Source organism: Chenopodium quinoa, unplaced genomic scaffold (assembly GCF_001683475.1).
Source record: "Chenopodium quinoa cultivar QQ74 unplaced genomic scaffold, ASM168347v1, whole genome shotgun sequence".
Classification (NCBI taxonomy): domain Eukaryota; kingdom Viridiplantae; phylum Streptophyta; class Magnoliopsida; order Caryophyllales; family Amaranthaceae; genus Chenopodium; species Chenopodium quinoa.
The window spans coordinates 1,333,427-1,360,159 of NW_018744143.1; the positions used below are offsets into that span (position 1 = coordinate 1,333,427).

The 26,733-nt window shown below is 34.7% G+C and overlaps 2 protein-coding genes across 5 annotated transcripts; both read left to right on the forward strand.

The window, feature by feature from the left end:
- Nucleotides 1-5,174: 5,174 nt before the first annotated feature.
- On the forward strand, nt 5,175-19,839 carry LOC110693198. 4 transcript variants are annotated; one of them, XM_021870330.1, is made up of 10 exons: nt 5,175-5,252; nt 5,407-5,517; nt 5,908-5,992; nt 6,370-6,501; nt 6,608-6,660; nt 12,229-12,310; nt 12,428-12,526; nt 14,793-14,856; nt 15,008-16,526; nt 18,185-19,839. In XM_021870330.1, the coding sequence occupies exons 4-10, from the start codon at nt 6,382-6,384 to the stop codon at nt 18,231-18,233; spliced, it is 1,986 nt and encodes a 661-aa protein (XP_021726022.1). In that variant the 5' UTR covers nt 5,175-5,252; nt 5,407-5,517; nt 5,908-5,992; nt 6,370-6,381; the 3' UTR covers nt 18,234-19,839. The 4 variants fall into 4 exon arrangements, with proteins under 4 accessions (XP_021726022.1, XP_021726021.1, XP_021726020.1 ...); XM_021870329.1 differs by having other exon boundaries at nt 5,181-5,517; nt 5,908-6,104; XM_021870328.1 differs by having other exon boundaries at nt 5,181-5,517.
- Nucleotides 19,840-19,919: 80 nt separating this feature from the next.
- LOC110693201 (cytochrome c-type biogenesis ccda-like chloroplastic protein) lies at nt 19,920-25,439 on the forward strand. The gene is made up of 12 exons (XM_021870332.1): nt 19,920-20,120; nt 20,248-20,382; nt 20,919-20,973; nt 21,438-21,572; nt 21,670-21,755; nt 21,864-21,895; nt 22,258-22,419; nt 22,515-22,587; nt 22,686-22,786; nt 23,099-23,191; nt 24,910-24,956; nt 25,123-25,439. The coding sequence occupies exons 1-12, from the start codon at nt 20,036-20,038 to the stop codon at nt 25,196-25,198; spliced, it is 1,080 nt and encodes a 359-aa protein (XP_021726024.1). The 5' UTR covers nt 19,920-20,035; the 3' UTR covers nt 25,199-25,439.
- Nucleotides 25,440-26,733: the final 1,294 nt, after the last annotated feature.

Below are 26,733 nucleotides of genomic sequence, written 5' to 3' on the forward strand. Positions count from 1 at the left end.
GAGGATAATTAATGGAGTGATTTCCCAAAATAATGTAATAACATAAACTAATTCCTTATATACATTGGTTTAAAAACTATTTCCCACAATACCTACCATGCAGGCTTGGTTTCAAGGTTCGGCATTTGCAAGTGTAAAACCGTTAACATTGTTGGCGGTTTTAACTAATATAGAACCTCTAATGGTATTAGAGGTTTTATACATAGAACCTCTAATGGTATTAGCGGTTCTTTATATAATATCTCTAATACCATTAGCGGTTCTATATAATTTGGTTTTACAATTAGTGGTATTATATAATCTAGTAGTTGTGAAAGCTAAAGTAAACGAGGTAGCTTCAACTTGAAACCGCTAATGGTATTAGAGTTTTATGCATAGAACCTCTAATGGTATTAGCGGTTCTATATATAGAACCGCCAACATTGTTAGCAGTTTTATATATAGAACCGCCAATATTGTTAGCGGTTTTAAACTACCAAATTCCAAACCTAGGAACTGATCCTACGTGGACGGTATTGTGGGAGATAGTTTTTAAACTGACTTATATTAGGAATTAATTTGTATTTTAGCATTATTTAGGGAAATTGCTCTAATTAATGAATACTGATAAAAAGTGGTGGGTAGAGTTAGTGTGTGTAAGTAGGATCCATTAGGTGCAATATTTGGGGTCTAAATGGGGAAAAATTATGGACCTTAATGATTAAGGTTCTACACAGGAATAACATTTAAAAATACTGAAAGTAAAGCAGGAACAATATATAATGAAAATATACAATGAAAGAATTTTTTATTGTGCATTGACAATTGGATTTGGAATTTTGGATTTACAGTGAATCTAGTTATCCCATATTCCGAGGTGAGGTTTAGAGATAAATATGATTGATGTGCGGTTTTTATATTTGTATGGGTCATTTTTGTTACGAGTGATCACTCTGATGTTTGATAATCTTGAATGTATGTACTCCAATTCTCTTTGTTTGGTTGCCTTTAATTGAACCTGATCATTTTGAGATCTATTTTCTTCTTCTTACAATTGAAAGATTTGAAACAAGGCTTCAAAAATATCCCCAGTTGTTTTAAGATCAATCTCCTAGTACTCTTCTCGGCACTTGTCATCAGACTCTGCCTTTATGGTAAACAAAGAAGAGTGGCTTACACTTTTTTTTTAAAAAAATCACAAACTCACAAAGCACATCATAATGTTGACTGGGAAAACAATTAAGTGCTTGACATGGAGGCAGAGAAGTGAGCTTCAAAATCACAAACTCACAAAGCACATCATGTACTTAGTACTCCATATATTGAACAAGCTAAGTTAAGGAGTGGAAAAATTTGTGTTTCCATTTTTAGATAGTCAAGCTGTTAGCTTAGACTTGTTATTTTTCTTATTTGATTTAAACTGATTTATTTTGTTTTCTTCCTTTAATACTTGCATGACAATACATGTGACATGTTAATTAATTTTCCAATTAAGTGAGATGCTCTAGAAATGCAAGTAGTGTCTCAGGATTTGCCACTAATACCTAGGATTTCCGAACTAAATCGCTTGACTTCAAGCATGAAGTATTCTATTAAATTTTCAATCAGGTGCATCTTTAGAAATTGCATAATTGCATCATGGGGGAGGATTACGTTTCCTAAGTAGCATTTTAAACCTTAAATATAAGTATTTATGTACGTTTATGATTATAAAAAGTTGATATTGTGAAACCGTATACTGAGATTAAGGTAAGAAGACTTTACATGACTACATTTTTCCTTGCCTATAAATCACAATATGTGGTTGAGGGTGTGTGAAATAGTATTGAAAGTGCTAACATTGCAATGTTATAGAAACAGAAGAAGAAGATAATAATTGAGGATAGTATCTTATGCATTCATCATTGTGATTTTTTTTTTCTCCTAATAAACAATCACAAAGTTACTATCTACTATGAGTACTATCCTTTAGAGCTTAGGAATGCTCCTACGACAAGGGAACTACAGAATTAGGCTTCAACAAGGCTTGAATTGTGAGACAAATTTTTTATTTGACTTTAGATGTTGTGTATATAATTATATATGAACCATTGAGCTGTATCTTTAGAAATGGCATATTTGCTTGACATAGTTGTGTTGGATAAACAAAAAATAGTATCCTTTAGAAATGCTTAACTTTGTATAAAGTTGATAATTAAGGAATATCTTTAAGAATTGTGTGTACTAAATGCATCCTATATCACTATTATCAAACCGCATATAGTCATTAGTCAATAACATTTTTAGGAAACCAATAGTATCTTCAGTACTTCCTCTCTCCCCTATCTCGAAATACATACTCTTTACTCATGTAGGATAAAGTAAGACAGTGAGTGGAAAGGTATAAATAATATCGGAACTCTTTGAACCAGGCCAAAATGGACTGAAAGGGAGGGAGGATATTATATTTAGGCACCCCAAAAAAAAAAAAAAAAAAAAAAAAAAACAGATTGTTACATGTATCTGTGTGGCTAGCATTGTCTTTCAGTATTTAGATATCATTTTAACTTTAACATCTTTTGATCCGTGTTATCCTTATCACAGGAAGGTAAAAAAGGGGGTACAGATGAAGAGGTCAAAGAATCTAAGAAAGAAAAAAGCTATTGCAAAAGCGATTGCAAAGGATGAGAAGCACTCAGAAAAGGCTACAAAGCTTGAAACAAAGAGAGTGAGAGTTCATTCTGCAAAGTCCCTGTATGACTGACTTGCTAGATACACAAAAGTGTGATCTCGAAATATCCATGCCATCTCGAAATGCCATTTGCTCTGGCCAAATTTCAGAAGCATCAATCTTGGGCAGAGTCAGCTCTACTTAGGGTTATGGTGGGCCCTTTGGTCCGATTTAATGTATAGATTCGTCATAGCATGAGTTTATTACAAAGATTGCATCTTTGTTTAGGGTAGGTTGGAGTATATTTCACCAGGGTAATGTATGCAATTTTGATTATATGATCAAGCAAGCTCGCTCGCTCGCTCTATCTCTCTCTTACACAAGCATGGCTGTGTTTTCTTCTCTGTCCGATATTTGATTACCTGCAGAAATAATCTAGATACTTGCATATTCATATTTAATTTTGGATAGTTGGACATACAAAGCTTTGTGGAGGTTATCAGTTGCCTGCAAATTAGAACCGATAAATGATTGAAGTCTGTATCTTGAATCTATATTAACATTTTAACAGTGTGTTTGATAAAGGGGAAGAAAAAGGAGGAGGGATAAATGATTAGTCTTTCTTCCAAATGATATCATTTATTTACAATTTAATCCCTTTATTTCTCTCTCCTTCAATTCCCCTTTTTTCTCATTTGTTATCCATATGAAAGATTTTCTATTTCTCTATTTCCCTATAAAACTATAATTGATGATTGTAAATGTGATTTGGAAAAAAAAAAAAAAAAACAAATTAGATACATGAGATATAAAATGTGTGTGTTCTTAAATTAGCAATAAAATATTACTATATAAATTAATTGGTAAGTCATTGAAATTGCGACTAAAGGTTGTGGCTTGTGGGTTGAGTTTTAATGATTATTGAAACTACATTATTGAGGGTGAGTTTATCCCCACACTCAGACTTCAAACTCTGCTACATCAGTTTTCCACTAACTTTTAATTACTTTTTTTATTATTCAGACTTACATAAGACTTTTTCCATTTTCACACATTATCCCAAGACTCACTCCAAACTCACTCTCCTAAATATTAACATTAGTTATTCAACAACTTGTGTTGAGTTGGCAATATATTATTGGCCATGCAAAGTTTGTCAGCTTATTGCCCTCACATGCATAGTCTTAAGATAGGTTTTCATTTGTCAAACCGCATGCAAGACTCATGATAGTCTTTTATGACATTATTGCCAAAGTCTTGCATGAGACTCTTATTGAGACTCCGCTTCAGACTTGTGATAAAGACACCATGAGAATATGACATTACGTGATGCCATGTCATCTTTAAAGTAGGAGGAGGACAGTAGGTAATGTATGAAATGAAAGTGTGACATTGTTTGTATAGTTTCTTTGATTGATTAACTATTTTTTTTTTTTATTGATTGATTAAATATTGCTTACTTACCCCCCCCCCCCAAAATAAAATAAAATTGAAAGTGTTTGTTTGCTTTGAATTAATCCTTTGTCAATATGGATTGACTTTTGTCTTAATCATGTGTTCAATGTTCAAATAATAAAATTGTGCTATACACTAGTCATTTTTAAATTTGAAGTACATGGTATTCCCTTTGTCTCTATTTTTTTGCCCTATTGCAAATAATTGGGTTAAACCTCAAAAATTTTGACCATAAATTTTCACTAATTAATTAGAGATAAGATAGTCATATGGGTCTTGTTGGATTAGTTTATTTGTGTATTTTATTAATATCAAGTTTTTATAATTTTTACGAGTGTAGAAATAAAATTATAAACGTTGCAAGATGTGCCTTGAAAACTGTGTAAAGTCCAACAAAGCAAAAAAATAGGAATAGAGGGAGTAGGTAGTAAACCAAAATGGTAAACTTACCTCCACCTTCTCCTTTTTTATGTGGTTTTTGCTCATAGATATGGAACAACGAATTATATTGTATAATATTTATAAATGCCTAATGCTAACCTATGACTGAAATGATTAACTCAAACAACTTATATAATAAATTCTTGTTAAACAACTGATGCACCTCAACGCATTTCGGGGAGAACCAATTGATCTAAGTGAACCAATCAACAACCAACAATCGATAGCCAAACAATATACAGAGTAGAAGTTAATATAATATTATATTTTATATAACATAAAGATCTCTTGGAACCGGAAGAAAAGCTCTAACCACTTGAGCTATCCCTCACTCTATCTATTTATTGCAATTCATAAGCCTATGACAAATTGACGTATTTTGATTGTGTTTATTTTATAGAGCACTAGCAAAATCTTGCGCGAAAAAACTTCAGCTAATGAATCTATTCATAAAATCTTTATTTTAAATAAACCTTTGTTTAAAAAATTTCAACCACTCTGAATTATTTCATTCATTAAAATGCCATTGTGAGCAAACAAACTCATTGCGCGTGAAGACTTGAAATTATATTACTTGAACCCGAGAATCCATTTGAGATCCACCTCATCCAATTATACTTAAATATTTCCCATGTACCGGAAAACCTATGCGAGTAATAGTATTGCTGTTATTTGTATTAGCAATGTGATAATAGCCATGTTAAAATGTCGAGGATCGGACGCCAAGGTAAAATATAGAACCCGAGTTGGGTAGTAGCTGGGTTCATCATCCCTTCTAATTCTACTATCAATGTGCTGGAAAATTTGCAAATCCTAAACTTGAAAACCCATTTGTTATGCATGTTAAGTTCTGTTGCACTAAATACTTCAATCATACGCAGTTTTCTGCGAATTCTTGTGTTCCCAAACGGTAATATGATGATTCTCCTCTCTGCGGCGCCAAAGTTAGTTATGGGCAATCTCTCCAATGCTCAATATGGCGGTTTCTTTTGGTAATTGTTTATCTTTAATTTTTTTTTTATTTATACTTTCATGAACAATTTTTATTTTCTAGTAGTGTATGATCTGTGTTGCTTATAATTGCAATATTCATATTTCTATTTTAATTTTAGTTTAGATTTAAGAAATTTTGGAATTATTTGTGGGGTGATTGCATTTGGATTTTCAATAGCATGAACTTTTGAAATTGTGGGTGAGATTAGGTTTTGAGGTATTCTTATTAGAGTAGTGAATCAATTGTTTCTAAATTTGGGGATTGGTAGTTTTTGTGTTAGGGAATAGGACTTTTCAAAGCTCATATGATGTTGTTAGATAGACAATTAACTTATTTTAGCCCCCTCACTTTAAAAGTAAACTGATTGTTCTCTCCTTGGATGTTATAGGTTGCTCTCCTTAACTATGATGGAGGTTGTTAGGAGTATGTCGGGATCATTAGTTTTCCTGCTACTATTGTGGATCTCCTACTGAGTAAGCATGTAGTTTTTCCCGTGGGGGAATTATTTTCTGTTGTAGATGTCTACTGCTTTCCCAGTTATTGTTTGGGTGTCTCTACTTGGAGTGTAACACTTTAGTTTTCAAGGTTAGGCTCCAAATTGATAAATGCCTCTATTCTTGAGTGATTTATTGTTTTTAATTGGCATTTGATGATACTGAATTACTGATAAATCAGTAATTGATATATTGGGAGTGTCAGTAATTGATTTATCGAGAGTGCACACTGGCTGATGCATCTGTTTCTCATGACTCTCTGATAATTTCATTTAATGGTTGATTTGTGACATAAACATTTGATGCTGCTGACCTGTTAATTTCCAACGTTTGTTTTCTCTGTTATTCTGCTGCAGTTGTGTTACCAAATGGAATATTTTTCCATTTTGGATTATGAAATCAGAAGGTGCTGCCTTTGGTACTACTCTTATTTCACACAAACCAGATTGCTGATTCACAATATTTTTTTACCTGAAGGAATTGATCTGGTATGTCACCCAATTTTTAGAAGCCATAACATTTTTGGCTGCTGATTTTTTTTTTTTTTTTTTTTTTCTAATTTTTATTATGGTGGTTGATTTGATATCATTGTAGGTAGATGAAATCAAGGGGAAGGAGGAAGAGAAAGATGCCTATAATTTTAATTGGTAATTTTCATGTACTGCATATGTGTTTCTGATTTTGTTAATAATCTTTTTTTTTTTTTTCTTTGGCTGGGTAATAAGTCATGCAGTGGATGTATGATGAATTATCTAACTGTTTGCTGGATTAATCCAAAGAGGATTTTTTCTAGGAATGCTTGAAAGTCAAATCAGTAAACATGAACGAAAATGAATTCAGAACAACGATATAGAGAATTGCTAGAATAATTGCCAATATTTTCAGAAAACTTGTGTTGTAATATCATTTTGGTTAGAAGGTTACTTAAGGGCTTCATTACAATAAGAATGATTTTAGTGACTGCAAGATAAGGATACCAACCCTCAGCAGTTCAACAAAATGGCCAAGGGCCAGAGTTCTCAGGTTCTTGCATATAGTAATTTTCTATGATCTGAAACATGATCAATTGTTATCAGCTTAAGTGTTATATGTAAGCCGGTACATATCACTTTTTCAGCTTAGAAAATCAATAATATTATTAATTGGTTTATAAATGGTTGATATTGGCAAATTTGATTGATTGACTCATTCATGTCGTGTTATTCACGCTCCTTTTGAGCGATATTGCGATAAAGTAGTGCTTTGTGATGCATTAAAGCTACCTTGGTCACATTTGCAGCCACAATCTCAAAACCTAGGGCTGAGCTGTTGATTGTAAAAGTAGTATCATATATTTTCACATAGGTTTCCGTTATTTCCACTTAAGGTTAAGTAGTAGTATCTGCTATTAGTGTGAACATAATCATGGATCTAATTGCATACCATATAAAGCCATTGGCTGTCAATGTTGTCCTTATCTTTGCTTAGACAGCCCCTCCCCCCTTCTTTCACGCAGTTTTTACGTTATATTTGAAAAATCATGATTCTTTCCATAAATGGTTTGTCATTATTGGAACTTCCTTTACCTTGAGGCTTTGATAAGTGGGTGAAATCTGTATTTGCATTCTGCTCATTCTTTTGTTGGTTCTTCCCCTTTGTTTTGTGTGTAATTTTTTTTCCTTCTGCAAATTTGATGGCTCCAAAAGGCGATACATGCAGTTTCTGTCACCAATTTACGAGTACACCCCGAGAAGGATGGCGTTTAAGGAATTTTACCTACACAAAGCTTTGTGGTCCTTGCTTGTAAGATGTAGTCTTGAATACTGGAATCTAACCTTATGAATTTTTGTAATTGTTTGTATTTCTTCAAGTTGTGAACTTTTTATTTTAATTTTTTGTTTTTCTGCTAGATCGCTCATTTAAGGCTTTGATTGATTGATTGATTGCTAGATCACTCAATTAGTTTTTATCTTTTTACAATTAGGTTAATCATCTGCATCTGAGATTTTATCCATGTCATTTCTTTTCTCTCTTATCTCTGTTCTATTTGTTGATCTCCACATAACTCGTACTTTTAATATTCATATAGTGGTTTTGCTGGTTTTCATATGCAATTTTCATCCATAACACCTCATTTAGTTTAGTTTTATTTTATTTATTTATTTATTTTTTACTCTATATCTAGAAGGTCATATTTTCTTGTATTGCATGTATGTTGTTTTGTTTATAGATAAAGGGTTTGCTGGAGCATTTTGCCTGGGATTGTCAAAATTTACTGGAGAGGTAAAAGAAATTCTGTAAGGAAGTGTAAGTGATAAACAGGGAGAGTTTAGTTTTTCTGTTGAAGAAAAGAAGCAACGCAGGAAGGACAAGTAGAATGTTAGACTCACTGCTCTCCATCTAGTAAATTTTAGTGCAAATTCCACTCAAATTGTAAAACTCAATTGCAATGAAGCTTTAATTAGGATTGATGATTGTACTTGTGAAGTAATGAAAAATGGCAGTTGCCTTAATTGCGCTGTCACATATATATGGTGATGACAGTGATGATGAAAATAATGGAATTTGCTCTCTAGAATGTTTATTGTCTTTTTCCAAGGGATTTGCCGCCACCAGGCTTCATACTTGGAAACTATATTTTGCTACATATGCCATTTCAATATATTTACAACGTAGGGGAAAGCACAAACATTAAGGAAGCCATGTGATGAGGCGAGAGATAGAGAGACTTATGTGATGAGAAGAGAGATAGAAAGAACCAAGCAACAAATAAAGTAATGTTGTATTTAATTTGAAACTAGCGAAAAGGGGAGTGTTACAATAATAATGGATAGGGGGAAGTATGAACTATTTCACTCTTTAAAGGGAATATTTCATGTATAAATAAAGAATTTGCATGAAGATGCATGGTTAGGCATGATGGAGAACAAAGCAGGTCTAGCTGAATTGATTGATAGAGGTCTTATCCTTCACTGACAACAGTGGCAAGCCCTACTTCCCCCTTTTACTTACTATTCTATTTCTTCTTAGACTGTAAAGAGGCCAGCACCTAGCCATGCTTAAAAACTACCGGACACTTTATCATTACTATATAAAGAAAACAAAGTTGGTTAACGAAAGAGTGAAGCAAATGGAACCAAAGATAATGTTTACCCCAAGAATGGTACAGAAAAAATCCCCCAACCTAAATTATCCCGGTGCCTAATTAATTTTCTGTTCTTGCTGATACCTGAAGTTCAATTTTTCCCTCCATTCCAGATCTTAGGGTCTGAACTCTGGAGTAGATGCTTTTCATTGAGTCAACTAGCTTCAAACAACATGGCTCGTGCTGGCTCATTTGGTTTTTTGTTATTCAAAATTATTAGTTTCCCTTGTTGAACAGATTGTGATTGGATTTCAGCAGCATGCCAGCATTGCTGGGAGTTTTCTGCTTGTCCCTCTTTCCACTGTCTTGTTGAAAAAGCTGGATGTCCAGTAATTTAAAATTTTGATGTCTGTGGATTGTAAGTAGTAATATTTGGTAGTGGGATTGACCTGATCGATATAAGGGTCTGCACAATTGTTTCGGAATGTATCATGGGGCTGGAAGAGAACTTACAATAGTAAGACACATGTATGTATAGCTGTGGTTGTTGGAAGATTTGGTTATAATTCAAGTGACTAATTCTTCATAAATGATGGAGTGATAGCTGTATATGGTATTAAAGAAATAAGAGAAGTGTAGGATATTAAAATTGTTCATGTTTATGGAATTAAAATGATAATTATTATTTGTAAAACATTTTATAAGCTAGAATAAAGGTTGTAGGTGTGTTATGTGGTGACAAGAGACTCAATTTTTTAATTTATTTATCAAGAATAGTGTCTAAATGCCTATGGCCCAGGGCCCACACAAGGGTGGTTTTCCATAAGTTTTTATTCTGTCTGATCAATGATCATTACATCTTCTACCAGTCTAATTTCCTGGTAGTTTTTTATGTGTGACTTATGTACTTGGTAAAGACCTTAGGAGTATAACAGGATATCAATGTTCATCTCACAAGCTTGAAAGGGTGTATAATGGCTACTTAATTATATGGTATCAAGTTTGCTATAGTGGACAACTATCCATTATAACTTCGATTACTTTTCATATATGCTAAATTTGTCGTGATTACAATCATGATGTTGCAATGGTGCCATGTGCAGATGCTATGTGGCATTTTGCAGCCATTATGGTGTGGATTGGCAAGTTTGGAAATTTGACTTCAGGCTTCAGCATTGTATTCTGAAGTTACAGAATATGTTTCTGATATAATACTTGAAAGTATACTTTTTTAGATTTGATCTTTTAGTTTGTGGAAATTAAAACTCAAAGGTTATACACATACTAAATTATGTGTTTAAAGGTTCCTACGAATTATATGTGTAGTTCAACCATATCATTCTCATAATGGCTGTGATAATATATCTAAATGGCTAATGTGGTAAACTGGTAATATAATTTTCTATAATGGGTGTGGTGGTGTGAATTTTAAACATGTGGTAACTTGGCAATCCCTTACAAAACGAATTGAATTTGATGGAAGGAGGACCTTGACTTTATTTCATAGTGATATCATGGACAATATTTTCTAATTTATACTCAGTACAATGGTACACCTTTGGACAAATTCTGTTGAAATAGGCTGTGATTTATGTTTCAATGTACCGCTTTCCAAGTAACATTGCTACAAGCTATACAAGTTTGGTTTTTCTTTTCCTTAAAAAGAATCTTGGTTGACATCCTTTGACATTAGGGAAAGTGTCTGATAAATGTGTTTTGGAGCTCAATCTTTGTTAGGATTTGGTGATTTTTTAGATGTAGAAAAGAATGCCTTTAGTGTGGTGTATGAGTTAGTGTACTAGAATATTAGATGTGGAAAAGAATGCCTTTAGTGTGGTATATGAGTTAGTTCACTAGAATATAGTCATCTTCAATAATGAAGATATGGAAAGATTTGCGGCTCTTGTAAGTTTGGTTTTTTCTATTAATATTTAGCAACATTGCTTGATATGGATATCAAGTTGATTTTTCAATCTTTAGGAGTGAACTCAGAAGTCCTTGGAAGCCTCCCCTACCTGAATTTGTTAGGCTTAATTTTAGCAGTTCAAGGCATAATGATGGTTGATTGGCTCTGGGTTTTATTTTAAGGGATAGTCTGGGAAGATGCTATTGGGGGGCTCTAATTCCATTTCTTCGCTTTTTTCTAACCAAGGCCTTGGCTATACGAAAGGATATCAAAGTGCCAAAGCAGCCATTTTATTAGTGCTTCTAAGTTGGTCATCATAAAAAAAGTTTGATAGGTACTACTGTACTAGTGTGAGATACATTGTCACTTGTGATGCGGAAATGGATCTATAGTATTTTAAGAGCAACGAGGTTCTACATTTCTCTTGGAACGCGGATGCCAAGATCTTCGCTATCTGTTGTTATTCTTGTTAATCATCTGTGAGGCTGAATCTGGTCACTCCTATCTTAGGGGTCAGCCTAGGTTTTCTTTCCTGAAGCACGATTTACCTAGGTGACAACTTGATGACATTTTTCTGTTTGGATAGCTAGAACATTACTTTTGGATTAGTTGATGGGTTCTTTTCCTTGATCACTCTTTTTTTTCTATGCATCTTAGTTGTGTAATTCTGACTCTTCTTTTGTTAACATTGTTTTCTAGAAGCTACAAAGCTTGAGGTTTGAAGTATTCTCCTTCTGTGTACCATTTTTTAGCTACCTCATGTCTTAATTTATCACAATAAATGGCAATCTATGCTTACTTGACCACTTCATTTCATGTCAAGTACCCTTGTTTAGAAAACAATTTGGCATGGGTATGGATGTTGGATGTTTGACAGTTGACACTTGGCTTGGACTAAAACAGAGCTAAATATTTGTAGAATGTAAGAGTTTGACACTTAGAGAAATAGTATGTCCTGCACTACTAGAAAGGTTTAATTAACACAGGTCAAGGAAAAATGATGTCCCCAAGTCACTGACTTAATTACTTGTATCATCTTCTTCAGAAAACAAATAATAAGGAAAAATGACTTGTATCATGTCCTTCACAGGAAACATATAAATAAGAAAATTATGAGAACTGCCACTATCACTTCACCTTTGTAATATTAGTTTTACTGTGTAGACTATCCTTTTGGTTATCTTATGGCGGATTAAGCGTGTTGAATACATAATTAATGGTTTTATGAACTGTTCTTCATTGCAGTTTTGCTTATAGTGATGGGAGTTTTTGCCAAAAACATCATAGACATGAAGATGGATGGAGACAGTGTGATGTATGTGAAAGGGTAAGCTGGAAAGTTCTTGTTTTTTGCTAGTTTAAATTATGGTTATTGATCACAAGATTTGGTTTATTTGCTGGAGGAACTGCTAATGGGATCTTAACATATAATATTTGTTGACAGAGAGTTCACTGTGGATGCATTATGTCACTCCATCTATTTGAAACAAATGACACACGTGGTGTAACCTGCAAGAAATGCCTTGATAAAATGAGTCCTGTGGTATGATATGATTCCCATACTATTAGCCTTTTCATTGCTTCCTATTTTTGAGTCTCTTATATTTACAATTCATTAGAATCTTTTTATATATGATCTATATGGATGATATCTTTTGCGTGCTAATAGGAGTTAAGATTCTTATGTCCACTTATATTGGCATGGTCATAGTTAATAAATTAAGCATTCAGTAGAGTGATAGGTATACATGGTAACGGTAATTGTAAAGCTTTCACTCGATAGATGCACTCTGGAAGTATGTGGATTTGTAAGCTGTCATTAAATTTGTTTTCCTCAAAACTGCATAGGAAGCAAAGAAAACATCTTTCCATATGGTATTTTGACTTCCAAAATTGGAAAATGCTTCAGTTTGGAGTTTGAACCTCGCATAAAATACTACAGAGGGGGTGATATTAGGAGAGGGGATCCCTCTTTGTGTTTTTGGTAACTTATGTGAAGAATCAAATACTAGAATTAGATAATCTTAAGACCTGAAGGTTTTTCTAAATTGGCTAAGGGGTTAGAAAGTCTCTATCTTCCTTGTTTCACAGTGTCATAAGAGTAGAGTAATAATACCCTCATCCGTCCCTCCTCACACAATCACTATTTTGTCCCATCTACAATCACCCCCTCCAAGCTAAATTTTCTTTACTTTGTTAACGTTTACCCCCTTAATTAATAATCCCTGATTTAAGCATGCTCGAGTTGACTTTGATTCATTTTCTTATTTTGCAAGTACTCCGTTGTTTTTAGATTGTAACTGGCCTATTTGAGTCGCAAGAAGAAAGGCCACCCTTTTTTTAATTTTTTTTTATTTTTATTATTGTTGTTGTTGTGGCTGCTGCTGCTGCTGCTGTTGTTGTTTATACTTCACTTTTTCCTATAAGGACTCAACCAAAATAAATCTCACAATATTGTTAGTTAAATTTCTCATATGAAGAAAGGAAACAACTAATGCAATCATCTTGTTTAAGTAGCTCTGAACTTTCTTCTGCATTAGTAACCTGGCTAATGTGGTGTTACCATGAACTTTTTAACTTATGTGAAAACTTTGTTTTTCATTTTTCTATATTAATTAAACTTACTCCCTAATTTTTAGTTATTTGTGAAAGGACAACATGGCTTATTTAGTGTTTCTTGTAACTCCAAAAATTTTCCAGAATAAACTAATGCGAGCAAGTTGTTTGCCTAACAATGCTACTTTAAACTTAGGGTAAGAGTAAGAGAGTCCAACTAAATTACTTGTTAAAATTAAATCGGTAGAAAATTTGAAGCGCTGGTATGTGCCCTAGAAGAATATAGCAAAATGAAGCAAGGAAATTGGCTTGATTTATCGCTGAACCACAATAAATGAACTTGCCATTAGATCCTTGCTGTCATATCCGTATAAATAAGTAATTAACTACAAATCTTCCAAAAATGCTCCAAAAACATGAATTTTCCGGTCAATTTCCAGTTAAAAAATTTGTTTATGTTTTTTTTTTTTTTTTTTTTTTTTTCTTCTCTAAATTAGTTTGGGTTCTATCTCTTTTACACAGAATTTTCTTCATCCAGGGCATGCACGTTTTACTGTAGGACAATCATCCAGGTTTCTCCCTTGTTAAAATATCACATGGAAAATGAGTTGGATGGGACGATGGCCACTTAAATTCTGGGTGCCCGATTTTTTTTCCCTCAATAATGATTCTAATTGTAAATATTCAAGATAAGAATATGATTGAGTAGGAAATATAATTTTAAAAAGAAGTAACCATAGGAAATAAAATCTGAATATGAAATAATGCTAAACAGTATGGCTGCGGCTATTGAAATATTTTCCTTGGATGAATAGGTATTGAGATTGACCTCAAAAGAACCAAATTAGAAATTGTGAGCTTATATTCCATTGAGTTAATTGCTTTCAAGCTCAAAAATAATAAATAAGCTTCAAGCTTTCTCTTTATAGGATTTGAATCACTGCTAAGTTTTGTCTTTTACCATTTTTATATCTAATGATCATGGGCCACTTAGATAAAATCACCGTCATTTCCTTTATCATACCAAATAAGTCATGTTTGTTTTGGCATTAATTAGGATATATCTCAGTTCTTATAGCACTTCAAGTCTCTCTCTAATATCCTTTATATGAAATCTAATATCCTTGTGTGTGAGTGCGCGCGTGCGCGTGTGCGTGTGTGTGTGAGTGATACAAGAATTTTGAAGCTTTCTTCCCTCCGTTGATAGTCTTATTATCCATATAATTTAGTTGGATTTTGGTGTAAAATTTTAGGTATCAATTAGAGGCACTTCTTCTTCAACTTTGGATGAATCTTGCAGCTCTAAAAGCGTCACTGGTAATTTCTAATCTCTGTGCACTTCACAACCTAATGGTGTATTGTTGTGTGTGCATATGCTACATCAAGGTTCAATAGATTTACTGTGATGCTTTTGTTGGACTCCAGACTAACCCTAATCTTGCCTCTTTTTTTTTTTTCCCTTTTTCAGGATTATATCTTTTGGCAGCCATTGGGAGTGCTATTGAGTACTCCGTTGCAGACCCTACTATCTCTGCCGAACCCACCACTGCTAGGGTTGTCTCTGCTAATCCCACCATTAGGGATGCCCCTGCTGATCCCACCATTGGGGATGCCCCTGCTGTCAGTGAGGATGATCATAACCCCGCCACTATCATCGGGGATGCCCCTGCTGACCTCGCCACTGGGGATGCCGCTACAGACAATTCCATCATCGCGGATGCCACCTTTGCTGACCCTGCCACCAGGGATGTCCCTGCCAAGCTAGCCATCATTGGGGATGTTGTTAACCCCTCCATTCCCGCCACCATCAGGGATGCCCTTGCTGTCCCTGCCAACACCAAGGATACCCCAGACCCCGTCATCATAGGAGATGCCCCTTTTGCCCCCACCATCACCAGGGATGCTCCTAGGGATGCCATTATCGGGGATGCCCCTACCACCATTATTCAGTATGCTCTTGCTCTCCCTGACCCAACCATCACCGAGGATGCTCTTGTTGACCCCACCATCACTGGGGATGGTCTTGCTAATCCCACCGTCATCGAAGATGCCCTTGCTGCTCCTGCCATCATTAGGGATGCCCCTGCTGACCCCGTTATCATCAAGGATACCCTTGTTAGCCCTACCGCCACCGGGAATGTCCTTGCAGACCCTTCCATGGATGATGCCTCTGCCGATCCTATCGTCGGGGATGCCATCAGGGATGTATCCGTGGACCCCTCCACCATCAAGGATACTTTTGTGAGCTTTGCAATCATCGGTGACGCCCCTGCACACCCCGCTGTAAGCGATGCCTCCGGGAATGCCTCCTCTAGGGACCCCTCCATCATAGGGGATGCTTCTGCGGACCCTTCCATCATCGGGTATGCCTCTGCTAAGCCCACCATAATCAGTGATGTGGACCCCGTCATCGTCGGTGATGCCTCTATCGATCCCACCAATGTCAGGGATGCGGACCCCGTAATCATCAGGAATGCCATTACTGACTTCTCCACTAGGGATGACTCTACTTTCCCGGTCGCCGAGGATGTCTCTGTGGAACTTGTTGCCGGGGGTGTCTTTGGGGATCTTGCCACTGGAGCGGACCCCACCATTAGGGATGCCTTCAACTCTATTGAAGATGGTTTTGCCTCCAACCCTATTGACCTAGCCACTGAGTATGCTTCGGTATACCCTCCTATCATCGGGGATGCCTATTTTGATCCTATCACCGAGGATGCCTATTACCCTACCATTGAGGATACCTTAGCAGACTCTTTCACTGTGATTAATTATGCTTTCTCTTCTGTTGACCCGACTATTGGGGATAACTCTGATGTTACAGACTCTACCATCGGGGCTGTCTTTGGCCCTGCTGCCACCTCTGCTGTTGCCACTGGGGATGACCCTGTTGCCTCTGCCTCTGACATTGGGGATGGCTTTGACTCTTCTACCTTCAGGTGTGCCAATCCTGTCATTGGGAATGCATGTGCAGATCATTCAGTTAGGTATGCATCTTTAGAACATCTGATGTCCTATAGTTCATTATGTGCATAATATGATTGATATCCATCTTTGACATTCATATAGATATATATGGAGTACATTTCTTTTAAATGAATTATAATGTTTTTGTCTGACATACTAGCATGATATCTAGCCTGTATAGGTAGTGAACTAGTGACATTAATTAAATGATAAACATATGTTATGTCCCATAAATTGATGCAAGTGTTTCTTTTGCAATGTTCCTACACATGTCCTTTGTCCTCTTTAAGAAATTTTCCATTAGGTCATCCCTCTTCAATATACAATTAAGAATGTGTAGTTTGGATTAACCAGTGCCTTGGGCTGAGGAAATGGAAGATGCACTTTGGTGGTATGAGTTATACTAGTCAAACCCTCAAATATGTTGACTCCATTTGAGGACTACAATGTCATCATGTCTTTGCTGCACCTGAAATTTTATCATTTATCTGAACAGTTTTTGGCTAAGGCAGAGAATACTCCCTCTGTCAATCTGCAGTCCAAAAAATTGATTTGGATCTCTAAGGTTCTTCAGTTGGAAGCATGTAGACTATATCTCTTTGTAATCTTGTATGATGGTGGCAGCATTAAAGTAAGATGACGCACAAGCTTGTGTCAGCTAGTGCCATTAGCCTTCTGCTTCATATTAGATTTTTTTTTTATTTTTTATTTTTATTTTTATTTTTTTTTTTTATTTTTATTATTATTATTATCATTATTATTAATTTTTTTTTATATTTATACTCCTGTAGCAAGCTTATGGCAATTGGTTAGAAAGAGTTTTTGCAATCTTCCTGCAACATGTTCATGGCACCTAAATACATTGTAACAAATTTGCAGTATCCTTAGGTTTATAATCTGCATTATCCCCTTGAATGAGTTGGGTCTTTTCTTCATTGATCTTTCTGCTCTGTTAACTGAGTTGCTTTTCTGTATGTACTTGGATAACAATACTGTCTTATGGTGGTTTTATGTTTGAATGTAAGGATTAGGTTTTATTATTCCTGCACACCAAAGCTGTATCTAAGTAATTTCCTGATTTTATTTATTAATTTTGCATTTCTGTGATTTGACCAAGTCTCAAAATCTTAATTTCTAAAAATTTCGTGCATTTTCTTGAACTTGGTTGCACTTCTATCTCTTCACTTGGCCTACATTGCTTAAACAAGATCCAAAAATTTGTTTACTGTGGAGTATTCATGCAGGTTTTATTATTTCAGCAGGTTCTTTGATTTGTATTTTTGACTCCTCATATGGTAGCTTAAGATCTTTGCCATAGTGATACCATGTCTAAAATGTGTTACCTCAAGTTGCCAACTTTGGCACTTATCTCACACGGTTTTCTTATGAGGCATGGCTTTTAAATCAAGATGAAGTCAATAACCAAAAAAGGAATCCTTTCATAAGGCAATTATAAATCGATCCGACTTTCATGAAATCATGCATCTGAATTTAGATCTACTGTCCACATTTCCTTGGGTCTATATCTGATTAGTTGAAACGTTGGTTTCAGAAACTCGTTTAGCGTGGTTGTGAAATGAAACTTATTGATGTTCTGTAGCGGAGTTTAATTTTTTGTAAAATTAAACTGAATCTGCTCTATAAGACACTAACACATTTTTGCTGTCATTTTTTTCAGTGCTGTATCTGCTGAAGGACCTGAAGCTCCTGAACCCGGGACTGATTAGTGAGCTTAGAAGCCCTTGGTGCAACCTCAGGCATATGCTTCTTTGTGCCGATTGTTGCTTCAATTCTTCTTAAATATGAATAGCATAAAAAAAAATAAAAAAAATAAAACTCCATTAGGTGAATAAACTTGTGCTACTTTGCTGGTTTTTATATGTTTTTCTTTTTTCTAGTCAGTTCGTGGGTGTTTTCAAAGATAATACTGGCGTGTTTAATATGAGATTGGTAAGACCTAAAAATTTATTTTGGACCTACAATTTCGTGTAATTTTTATTTTTTCCTGAAGCCTCTTTTGCTTCTTATTACTTATTAGACTTCCCTGCGACCCTGCCTTAGCTCTCCAAGTTCCAATGGTATACGTCAACTTCAAAAGTGGATGTGACGTAATTTGTGTACTTCTTGTGGCACTCGGATATGTGAAAAGCTCAAATTCTTCGTGAAGAGGAAATGTTCCTAAGATAATACGGAGTACAATTTTTGCCTGTCTGCTACCATTGCTACAAATTGAACATTCTAATTTGAATGGCACGAACTCAGGACCGTGTTCAAATCTACCAACACAATGGTTAATAATTTCTGTTTTTCTTTTACCCAATACACACACACACACAAAAAAAAAAAAAAAAAAAAAAAAAAAAAAAAAAAAAAAAAAAAAATCTACATTAGATGCCATGTCTTTTTTAAACTGTGGAGAATTTCCAATTATGCCATGATTCGCAGAAGTGGAAATGGAAAACTGGTAGTAAATACTCTCTCTGTCCCAGATTACTTGCAACATTTTGATTGAACACGCTTGCCGATGCACATGTTTGACTATTAATATCTTTTATTATATATTTATAAAAGGTATAAAAAGTTTATATTAAGAAATTATACATTAAAAGAGACCCAACAACATCTTACATGATTACATTGGCTTTCATATAATAGTTAGAAAAGATGGTCAAAATTAGATGTGTGAATAGTGCAAAAAGTCAAAATGTTGCGAGTAATTTGGAACAGAGGGAGTAGTAATTAAAAAATTAAAAAAATAATTAACAAAATTCAATTTTAGTCAGTCAGGAAATCATTTTTATTCAAATTTCTCAAGCTAAAAACCACTAATATATGAAGTACGAAGTATTACTTTAATATATTTGTAATCATAAAAAATTGTGTTTAACTTAGGAGTGTTTGGTTGGATGTAAAATGTTTTTACTGTATAAAAATAATGTTTCCGGTTTCTCTAATTTGTAAAATGATTTTATTGAAAAGGAAAAAATATCTAAATTTTCACTCTCTCCCTCTTTCCTCCGATAGTCTCATCTATCTTCATCCTTTCATTTTCATTTTCATTTTCTTATAAGAATACTATCAAAGAAAAAGTAGTTTACGATTGTGTTTTTACGTCAAAAATGTTTTTCATGAAAAATATCTTTTTGTAAAAAAAATTGTATTTCATCAAACCAAACAAATCTTTCATTCAAAGAATACTATTAATAAAGAATAAACATTATTTAATGTATATTAAGTTGATCCATACAAACTCATACGGAGTAATATTTTGTACATCGCATCGAACCAAAACAAAGTTGTATCTTCTTGTTAAAAAAAAAAAAAAAAAAAAAAGTTGCTACTTAACTTACTCACAATAAATAGAAAATTAACAAATCTTTTAAAGCTTATAATATAAAAAAGAATTATTCTCTCGTGGAGCTTATATTAACACACATAAGAAGAGGGCTAGGGAAACGAAAGAAAAATCCAGCCATTACACATTTCCTCTTCTCTCTCTTCTAATTCTCTCTGCAATTTTTCTTTTGCGATGAGTTTGTTGGGTCATTGCAATGGTTTCACTGGGAATTTCTTCAAAATTTCAACCCATAAATTTCATGCTCAAACTTATAATGGTCAGTCTAATTCCTATATCTTTCAAATGCAAAATTCTCATTGTATTTGCGAAAAGTGAAGTTGGGTATTGGATTTATTTGTTTTAATGTAAGAAAACTAATCAATTCTACTGTTTTTTTTTTTCAGTGGGGAAAAGGGTGCCCATAAACATGTTAAAGAGGGATTCAGGTGTACAGAAATATGTGCAAGATGATGTTTTGATGTCAAAAAATGATTTGAAGAGCAAAGTGAATGCCTTAACGATTGTGAATTCATTGGCTGGTAAGCCCTCTATTAATCCTTCCACTCGTAACTGGATATAATACGTATTACTTCTGTCCGGATTTAGTTGTCACGTAACTCAGTTCGAATCACACTACCAACTTGTCTGATTTGATTTTGGACTCATGTAATAATTAATATGACTTGCTAAAGTTTATTGACAATTTGTCTGATTCTTATTGTTCAAAGTCTATCTTGTTCCTGAGCTAAGTGATTTTTATTGTTGGCATTTTTTATCATTGTCTCGAAATGAGCATAATACTCGAAATTGATCAAAACCTATCATTGGATACATCTAGCTCTTGGATACTAAGACTGAGGTTCTGTTCTTCATGATATCATTGCCAAAGTAGTAATTTCGTAAGTTTACTTTAGTAATGAGCCTCTGCGATGCATGTGAATTCGTATTACAGTTGAATAGTACTCGGTGATATAGTAAGATTCACAATAGTTACTGTAGTTTAGTACAAATTACAGTTCATCACTGATGTTTGATACATTGGTGCTCACTTACATAATTTTTTTGACAATTGCAGTAGTAAGTTTGCTTGCGATAGACCCAGCAAATGCCATCCAAATGGAGGATATAATGTACGATTTCTCTTCTTTGTTGTGTCTTGCTGTACTTTATTTTCCTCTTTCATACTTGTGTAAATACATTCAATGAATATTTGTTGCAGGCCTACTTATTGTCTTATCCCATATTGTAATGTTTGTAAAGGGTTTTTAGGCCTTTCATAACATGTAGTTATTCAATTGCGAAAAAAGTTCCCCTTTCATCCACCAGTGCTAATTTCTTTTTAGCTTAATAATGATTTAAGACAGTCATCACTTATTCACTTGAATCATCCAAACAATTAGATTACAAATATAATGTATCATGATATACCTAGATTTCATGTTTCTGAAAAACTTAAGTAGTGTAAAGCTGTAAACTAATATGCTATGTGAAGAGTTCTACTGTGCTATTGTATAAATGCACTATGTGATAGATCGTAGTTTTTCCCCCTAGTATGATATGAATGACCTCAGGGACTAGTTTATTCTTATTCAAGACAGGATAAGGCGGCATCTATATATATGCTAGCTGATGGGAGTATTGGAGATTGGTTTGGAGGTCTATTATATTCAGCTGGGCAACAAGCCAATGAAGCTGTTTTGAATCAGTTGTCAGCTCTTAGTTTTACAAGGTAATAATTCCTTTGTCTTACGAGCTGCCTGTGATATGTTTCATGTTAATATCTTGCCATTGTTTTAATGTTCTGTTTTTTCTATCCCTTCTTTCAGTTTGGCTGTCATTTTTGGAGCTGGACTAGTAACCAGTCTTTCCCCTTGTACATTAAGTGTTTTGCCGTTAACACTTGGTTATATTGGTAAGATCTTTTCTTTATGATAATTATATCAATTTATGCTGCTTCAATAGAAATTCTACTATGTAAATTTCCTATCAGAAGTTGATCATATTCATTGAATTTGTTCAGGTGCTTATGGCTCTGGGAAAAGTCGTGCACAGGTGATAATTTATAGAAGGAAATCATTTTTTTAATGATAGTGCCATTGGTATAACAAAATGCTTTTTCTTATGAAGTGATACTCCCATTGTTGAAAAAGCGTGAATGAAAAGGAAAGTAGAGGCTAAAAGAAAATTAATACGAAGTAATTTTCTTACGCATAGTAATTTGTTCGGCTATTAAAATTGATAAAGGATGAAACTAATGGACATCATCCCATCCTAATTTTACATGACTAGTAGTAGTTATTGAGTTGAAAGCCCTGGATCTCAATGTTATTTTGCATAATTTTTTAGGCCATGCTTATTTAACCATATTAGTGCATTGTACAAAAAATTCCATCTTTCCACCTTTGCCTGTTCAGGTCGTTGGTGATTCCATTGCTTTCGCATTAGGATTGGCTACTACACTAGCACTCCTAGGTGTTGGGGCTTCTTTTGCTGGTAAAGCTTATGGACAAATAGGCAGGGGATTGCCTTTGGCTGCATCTGGCCTTGCTATAGTGATGGGCCTTAATCTTTTAGAGGTAACTTTATTATGTTTTAGTGAATTTCTAATCCTGACTTAGTTACTTCTTGACTCGTCTGACATTATTTTCCTCTCCTCTGCTTGATGTCGCAGATACTTGAGTTGCAGCTTCCATCATTTTTCAATGACTTTGATCCCCGTGCAGCAGCTGCAAACTTCCCCTCAAGTAAGCATATAAAACCTTTTGTTTTTACTGAACAGCTGAAGCATATCCCTAGAAATGGCCTGACAAGTGAAGCTATGGGAACTGTTATTGAATGCCAGGTGTGCAAGCATATTTGGCTGGTCTTACGTTTGCTTTGGCCGCATCACCCTGCAGCACACCTGTACTGGCCACTCTACTTGGTTATGTGGCTTCAACCAAGGTATACTAGATCTTTTCATGAAACTCATATGGTGAGAGTATAATTTTAATGAGGGTGCTAGTTGAATGGGTAGATGCTTACTATGCTAGGATTTCTTGAATGCTGTATACTTACTGATTTAACTATAACCACTTTCCACCTCAAATAATCGTGTAAATGGAGCATCTATCACAAACAAAACATTTGATAGTCATGTGTGTAGAGAATAAAGTTTGTGGAGTAGGTGCAGCATGATTTTTACTTTCTACAACCTTGCTGCTTTGGTCCTATTTACTATCTTTATGATTATTTAACTTGAGAATTTTGTGTCAGGATCCTCTAATTGGGGGCAGCTTACTGCTGACCTACACTACAGGCTATGTTGCTCCTCTGCTGTTGGCTGCATCTTTTGCTGGTGCATTGCAGGTACCGCTTTCTTTCCTTTTGATCAGATACTTGTGAAGACAACCTTTTGTTACTTTATTTGACAGTGAAAGGAATCTATGTTTTGCATGCTCATGACGTATGAGTGTTAAATAATGGCTGGTCAATAAATTCAGTAATACCACCTCAATTCACGATTTATCTTAGTTCACTTTCCACAAATATTGAGAAAAGTGGAAGAAACAAAAAACCATTAAGAACAGCTTTTTGCAAGGCAATGCATCAAATGCATACAGTCCGGTTGAAGAGGCTCATATACCGAACGTGATGGAATAATACCAGGAGCTGGTCATTGTGAAACTGAGGACAATTGTTGAAATACCGAGTGTGTTGAAAATTTTGAGATTAGTGTAGTAACATAAGTGTAATAGGTCCAATAATTGTGGCCCAAGCAACCTGTTGGGGTCCTAGATGAAAAGGTTTTTTATGTCAGTTGTCCTTTCATGCCATCAGGGAATCAGGATCTTAAAAATATGGAAACCTAATCAGATCAACTCAATATCATTTTCTCGGTAAGACAGCACTAGAATTGTTCCAGAAAGAAATGGATCATATAGGATCATTGATAATTTACTCCCCGCTTCATCACCAGGATGACAACTTGCAATTCAAAATATATCTTGGAAACATTATGGGAAGGTGGCTAGTATTGGATGAAATAATGAGAATTTTACTCCATAGAATTTTGATTGACTGACAGAGGAAATGGTCTCAATTTTGATTGGATTTCCTTTTAAAGGAAAAGTGGTTTCTAGAGTTTTTCATAGTACCAATGTGGGGAAGGAGGTACATTCTGAATATCAATTTGTCCATTTAGTCTAAACCCTATCAGAACATCATCCACAAGAAGAGACTGATACACCTCTAGTGTCATGAAACAAGAGTAAAAGGTGAAACAATTTCATGTGCTTTAGAAGCGTAAGAGTTGTGTTTCCTATGGAGTTTGCTTGATGTTGACTATCACCATACAAACATATTCTTGTCAGAGTTGTCACCATCTTGATCCACATTTCGTAGTGTGCCAAATTTTATCAGCTATGAAGAGTAAGTGATACACATAGACAGCCATGATAATTTGTCACTCAATTATGCCACTTCCTTATCACTTTATAAACCCATTCTCTCCATTCCATCCCTTTCCCACTGAAAGGAAAATATTAGTGGCTACTAAAGAGATAGGTACCTAATCTTGATAATGTCAAGCATGATCCCAGATAGTTTAAGGGCTAGCTTATGCTTCTCTTGGAGTTAAGTGTGATTCCTGCAATCCCCCAGTCTGTCCCCGTCTCAGAGGGTCATGTCTAAGAACTATGCATAAGATTTGTGTGGAATCCTTCTGCTCAACTTCATTGGTTTAACCTCAACTGGGAAACTACTGAGAAATGAGAAATTTATTGATTTAACAGCATGTGTGCTTAATTATACTAAAGATTAAAACAAATCAGGAAACATTGTTGTAGGAAACCATTTTCTCCTTGCTAACCACTTGTAGGAAACCATTTACGACTTTAGAGAACTGAGAAGAGTGCATACAAAATCAACCAATCCTTGTGGGAAATCAGGATCTACCCGGACATGATAACATAATGAGTTCTCATTGAACACTTTGCTTTCTTTGTTAAAGTCCTTCAAAAGGTTTGTGTTTAGCTTTACAATCATTATTTTCCTTCCATGTTGCTAACCGTCTTATTTATCTGCAGAGGTTGCTTTCATTTCGCAAGTTTTCAGCTTGGATCAACCCACTAAGGTACCTTGGAACATAGTTTTTTCAGTTACTTGATTTTTCTTTTCCCTTTTGGTCACTTTGTGTCTTGGAGTTTGATATACAAAGTATCATTTATGGTCTATATCATTTTTCCGGTTGTCACTTGTATTATTGTTTCCTCTCTGCTTGAATCTGATTGTGATTGCAGCGGCGCCCTCCTCCTAGGTGGAGGTCTGTATAGTTTGCTGGATAGACTTTTCCCTACTACAACAATGGTGATGTAGATACCCAGAGCTAAAAGTTTTAATTAGATTTGTTTGCAAGAATACATAGTATTATCTTCGTGTGCCGAGGTATATAAGATCAAAGGTGCCAAACGTCGAATCCAAGTTCCTGTACACTTTGTAGGACATACAATAGTCAATTCCGAATTCCGAGTGTAAAACTTAGTTTGTATCAGCTAACATACTTGAACCATGTATATCCAAGTGTATGCTAGTAATTATCAATCCTTACTTTGTCAAATCCTCTGTAGCTGACATTTTTTTTTTTGGAGGAAATATCTTTTTCTTAATTAATCAGGATTAATTAAATTACGGAAAATCACGTGCTAATGAGATCCTCTCGATAATGAAGGATGGGAAAAGGATTTATTGTGTTTTGCAAAGTTTTGTTTAATGGGAGGAGGCTCTACTTGTAAGTGAATCTCACTGTCTATAAGATTGTACTTTGTATAATGGTGTACATCAAAGGATCTAGTGATAAATTCTAAATTGACCTGGTAAACCAACCTAATTTGAGTTAGACGACCCGAACAGTCCTACACGCACTTGAATATTGATTAAACTAGATTGCCCGATTAATATTATAGACACTCATCTAAAGTTTTACAAGGATAAAAATGGTTATTTCTTACACATATAACCTGGTCTGATTTGCTTTGAGCCTTTGAATGATTAAGTCTCTTGAGTATGTTTCAAATTGAATTACATTAACCATAACCAATCTAATACAGTATACAACTATATTGTCATCTACCCTGACTTTGAATTATCGTGTTATCACATTAGTACACAATGATTTATGTCCAAAACATGTTGATTATACGTTATACCCGCGTGCATAAGTACGCAGTGTCAATTGTTTGTTTTAACACACGCACTTAAGTAACATTTCACTCACCATCAAGAATGTATTTGGTAGACTAATGCACCGATGCATGTACCATTGCTTAGATAAGGCAAAAATTGGATGACCAAGGACCAAAACACCTTATTTTGTTTAGCTATACTTTTTAGGCATTTGCTTGTTTATCCAATATTCTTAACCATCAACATTTTCTTTTGTATTTTCCTTGTTTGGCTTGTAAAGAAGGACAATCTAAAGATGTTTGAGGTCATTGAGAGTTACACATCATGCATAGTCACTCGTCACTAATCTATGCAAAGGTCAGTTTTATATCTTTTCCTTTGGTTATTATTGTAAGATTACGACAACTAAGTTAGTTTTCAAAATAAAAAAATAAAATAAATAAATTATCGTGCATGTTAGACCGTTAATTGGAGAAATTAACTCTCCATGTCATGAGAGTATCTTGTTTTTTATTACATATTCATCGGTCTAATTAACATTTTTGTGTTGATCAATCTGGTTTTTTACTACTTTTAAGAAAAATAAAACAAACCCATCTTCAACCATCACACCACCACCACCCAAAACCCATCACAGCCACCACCATCTCACCGTTTTCTCGCCTATCTTTTCGTCTCTCTATCGTCCTCTTCTTCTTATTCTTCCTTTCCCAACAACAATGGCCTTA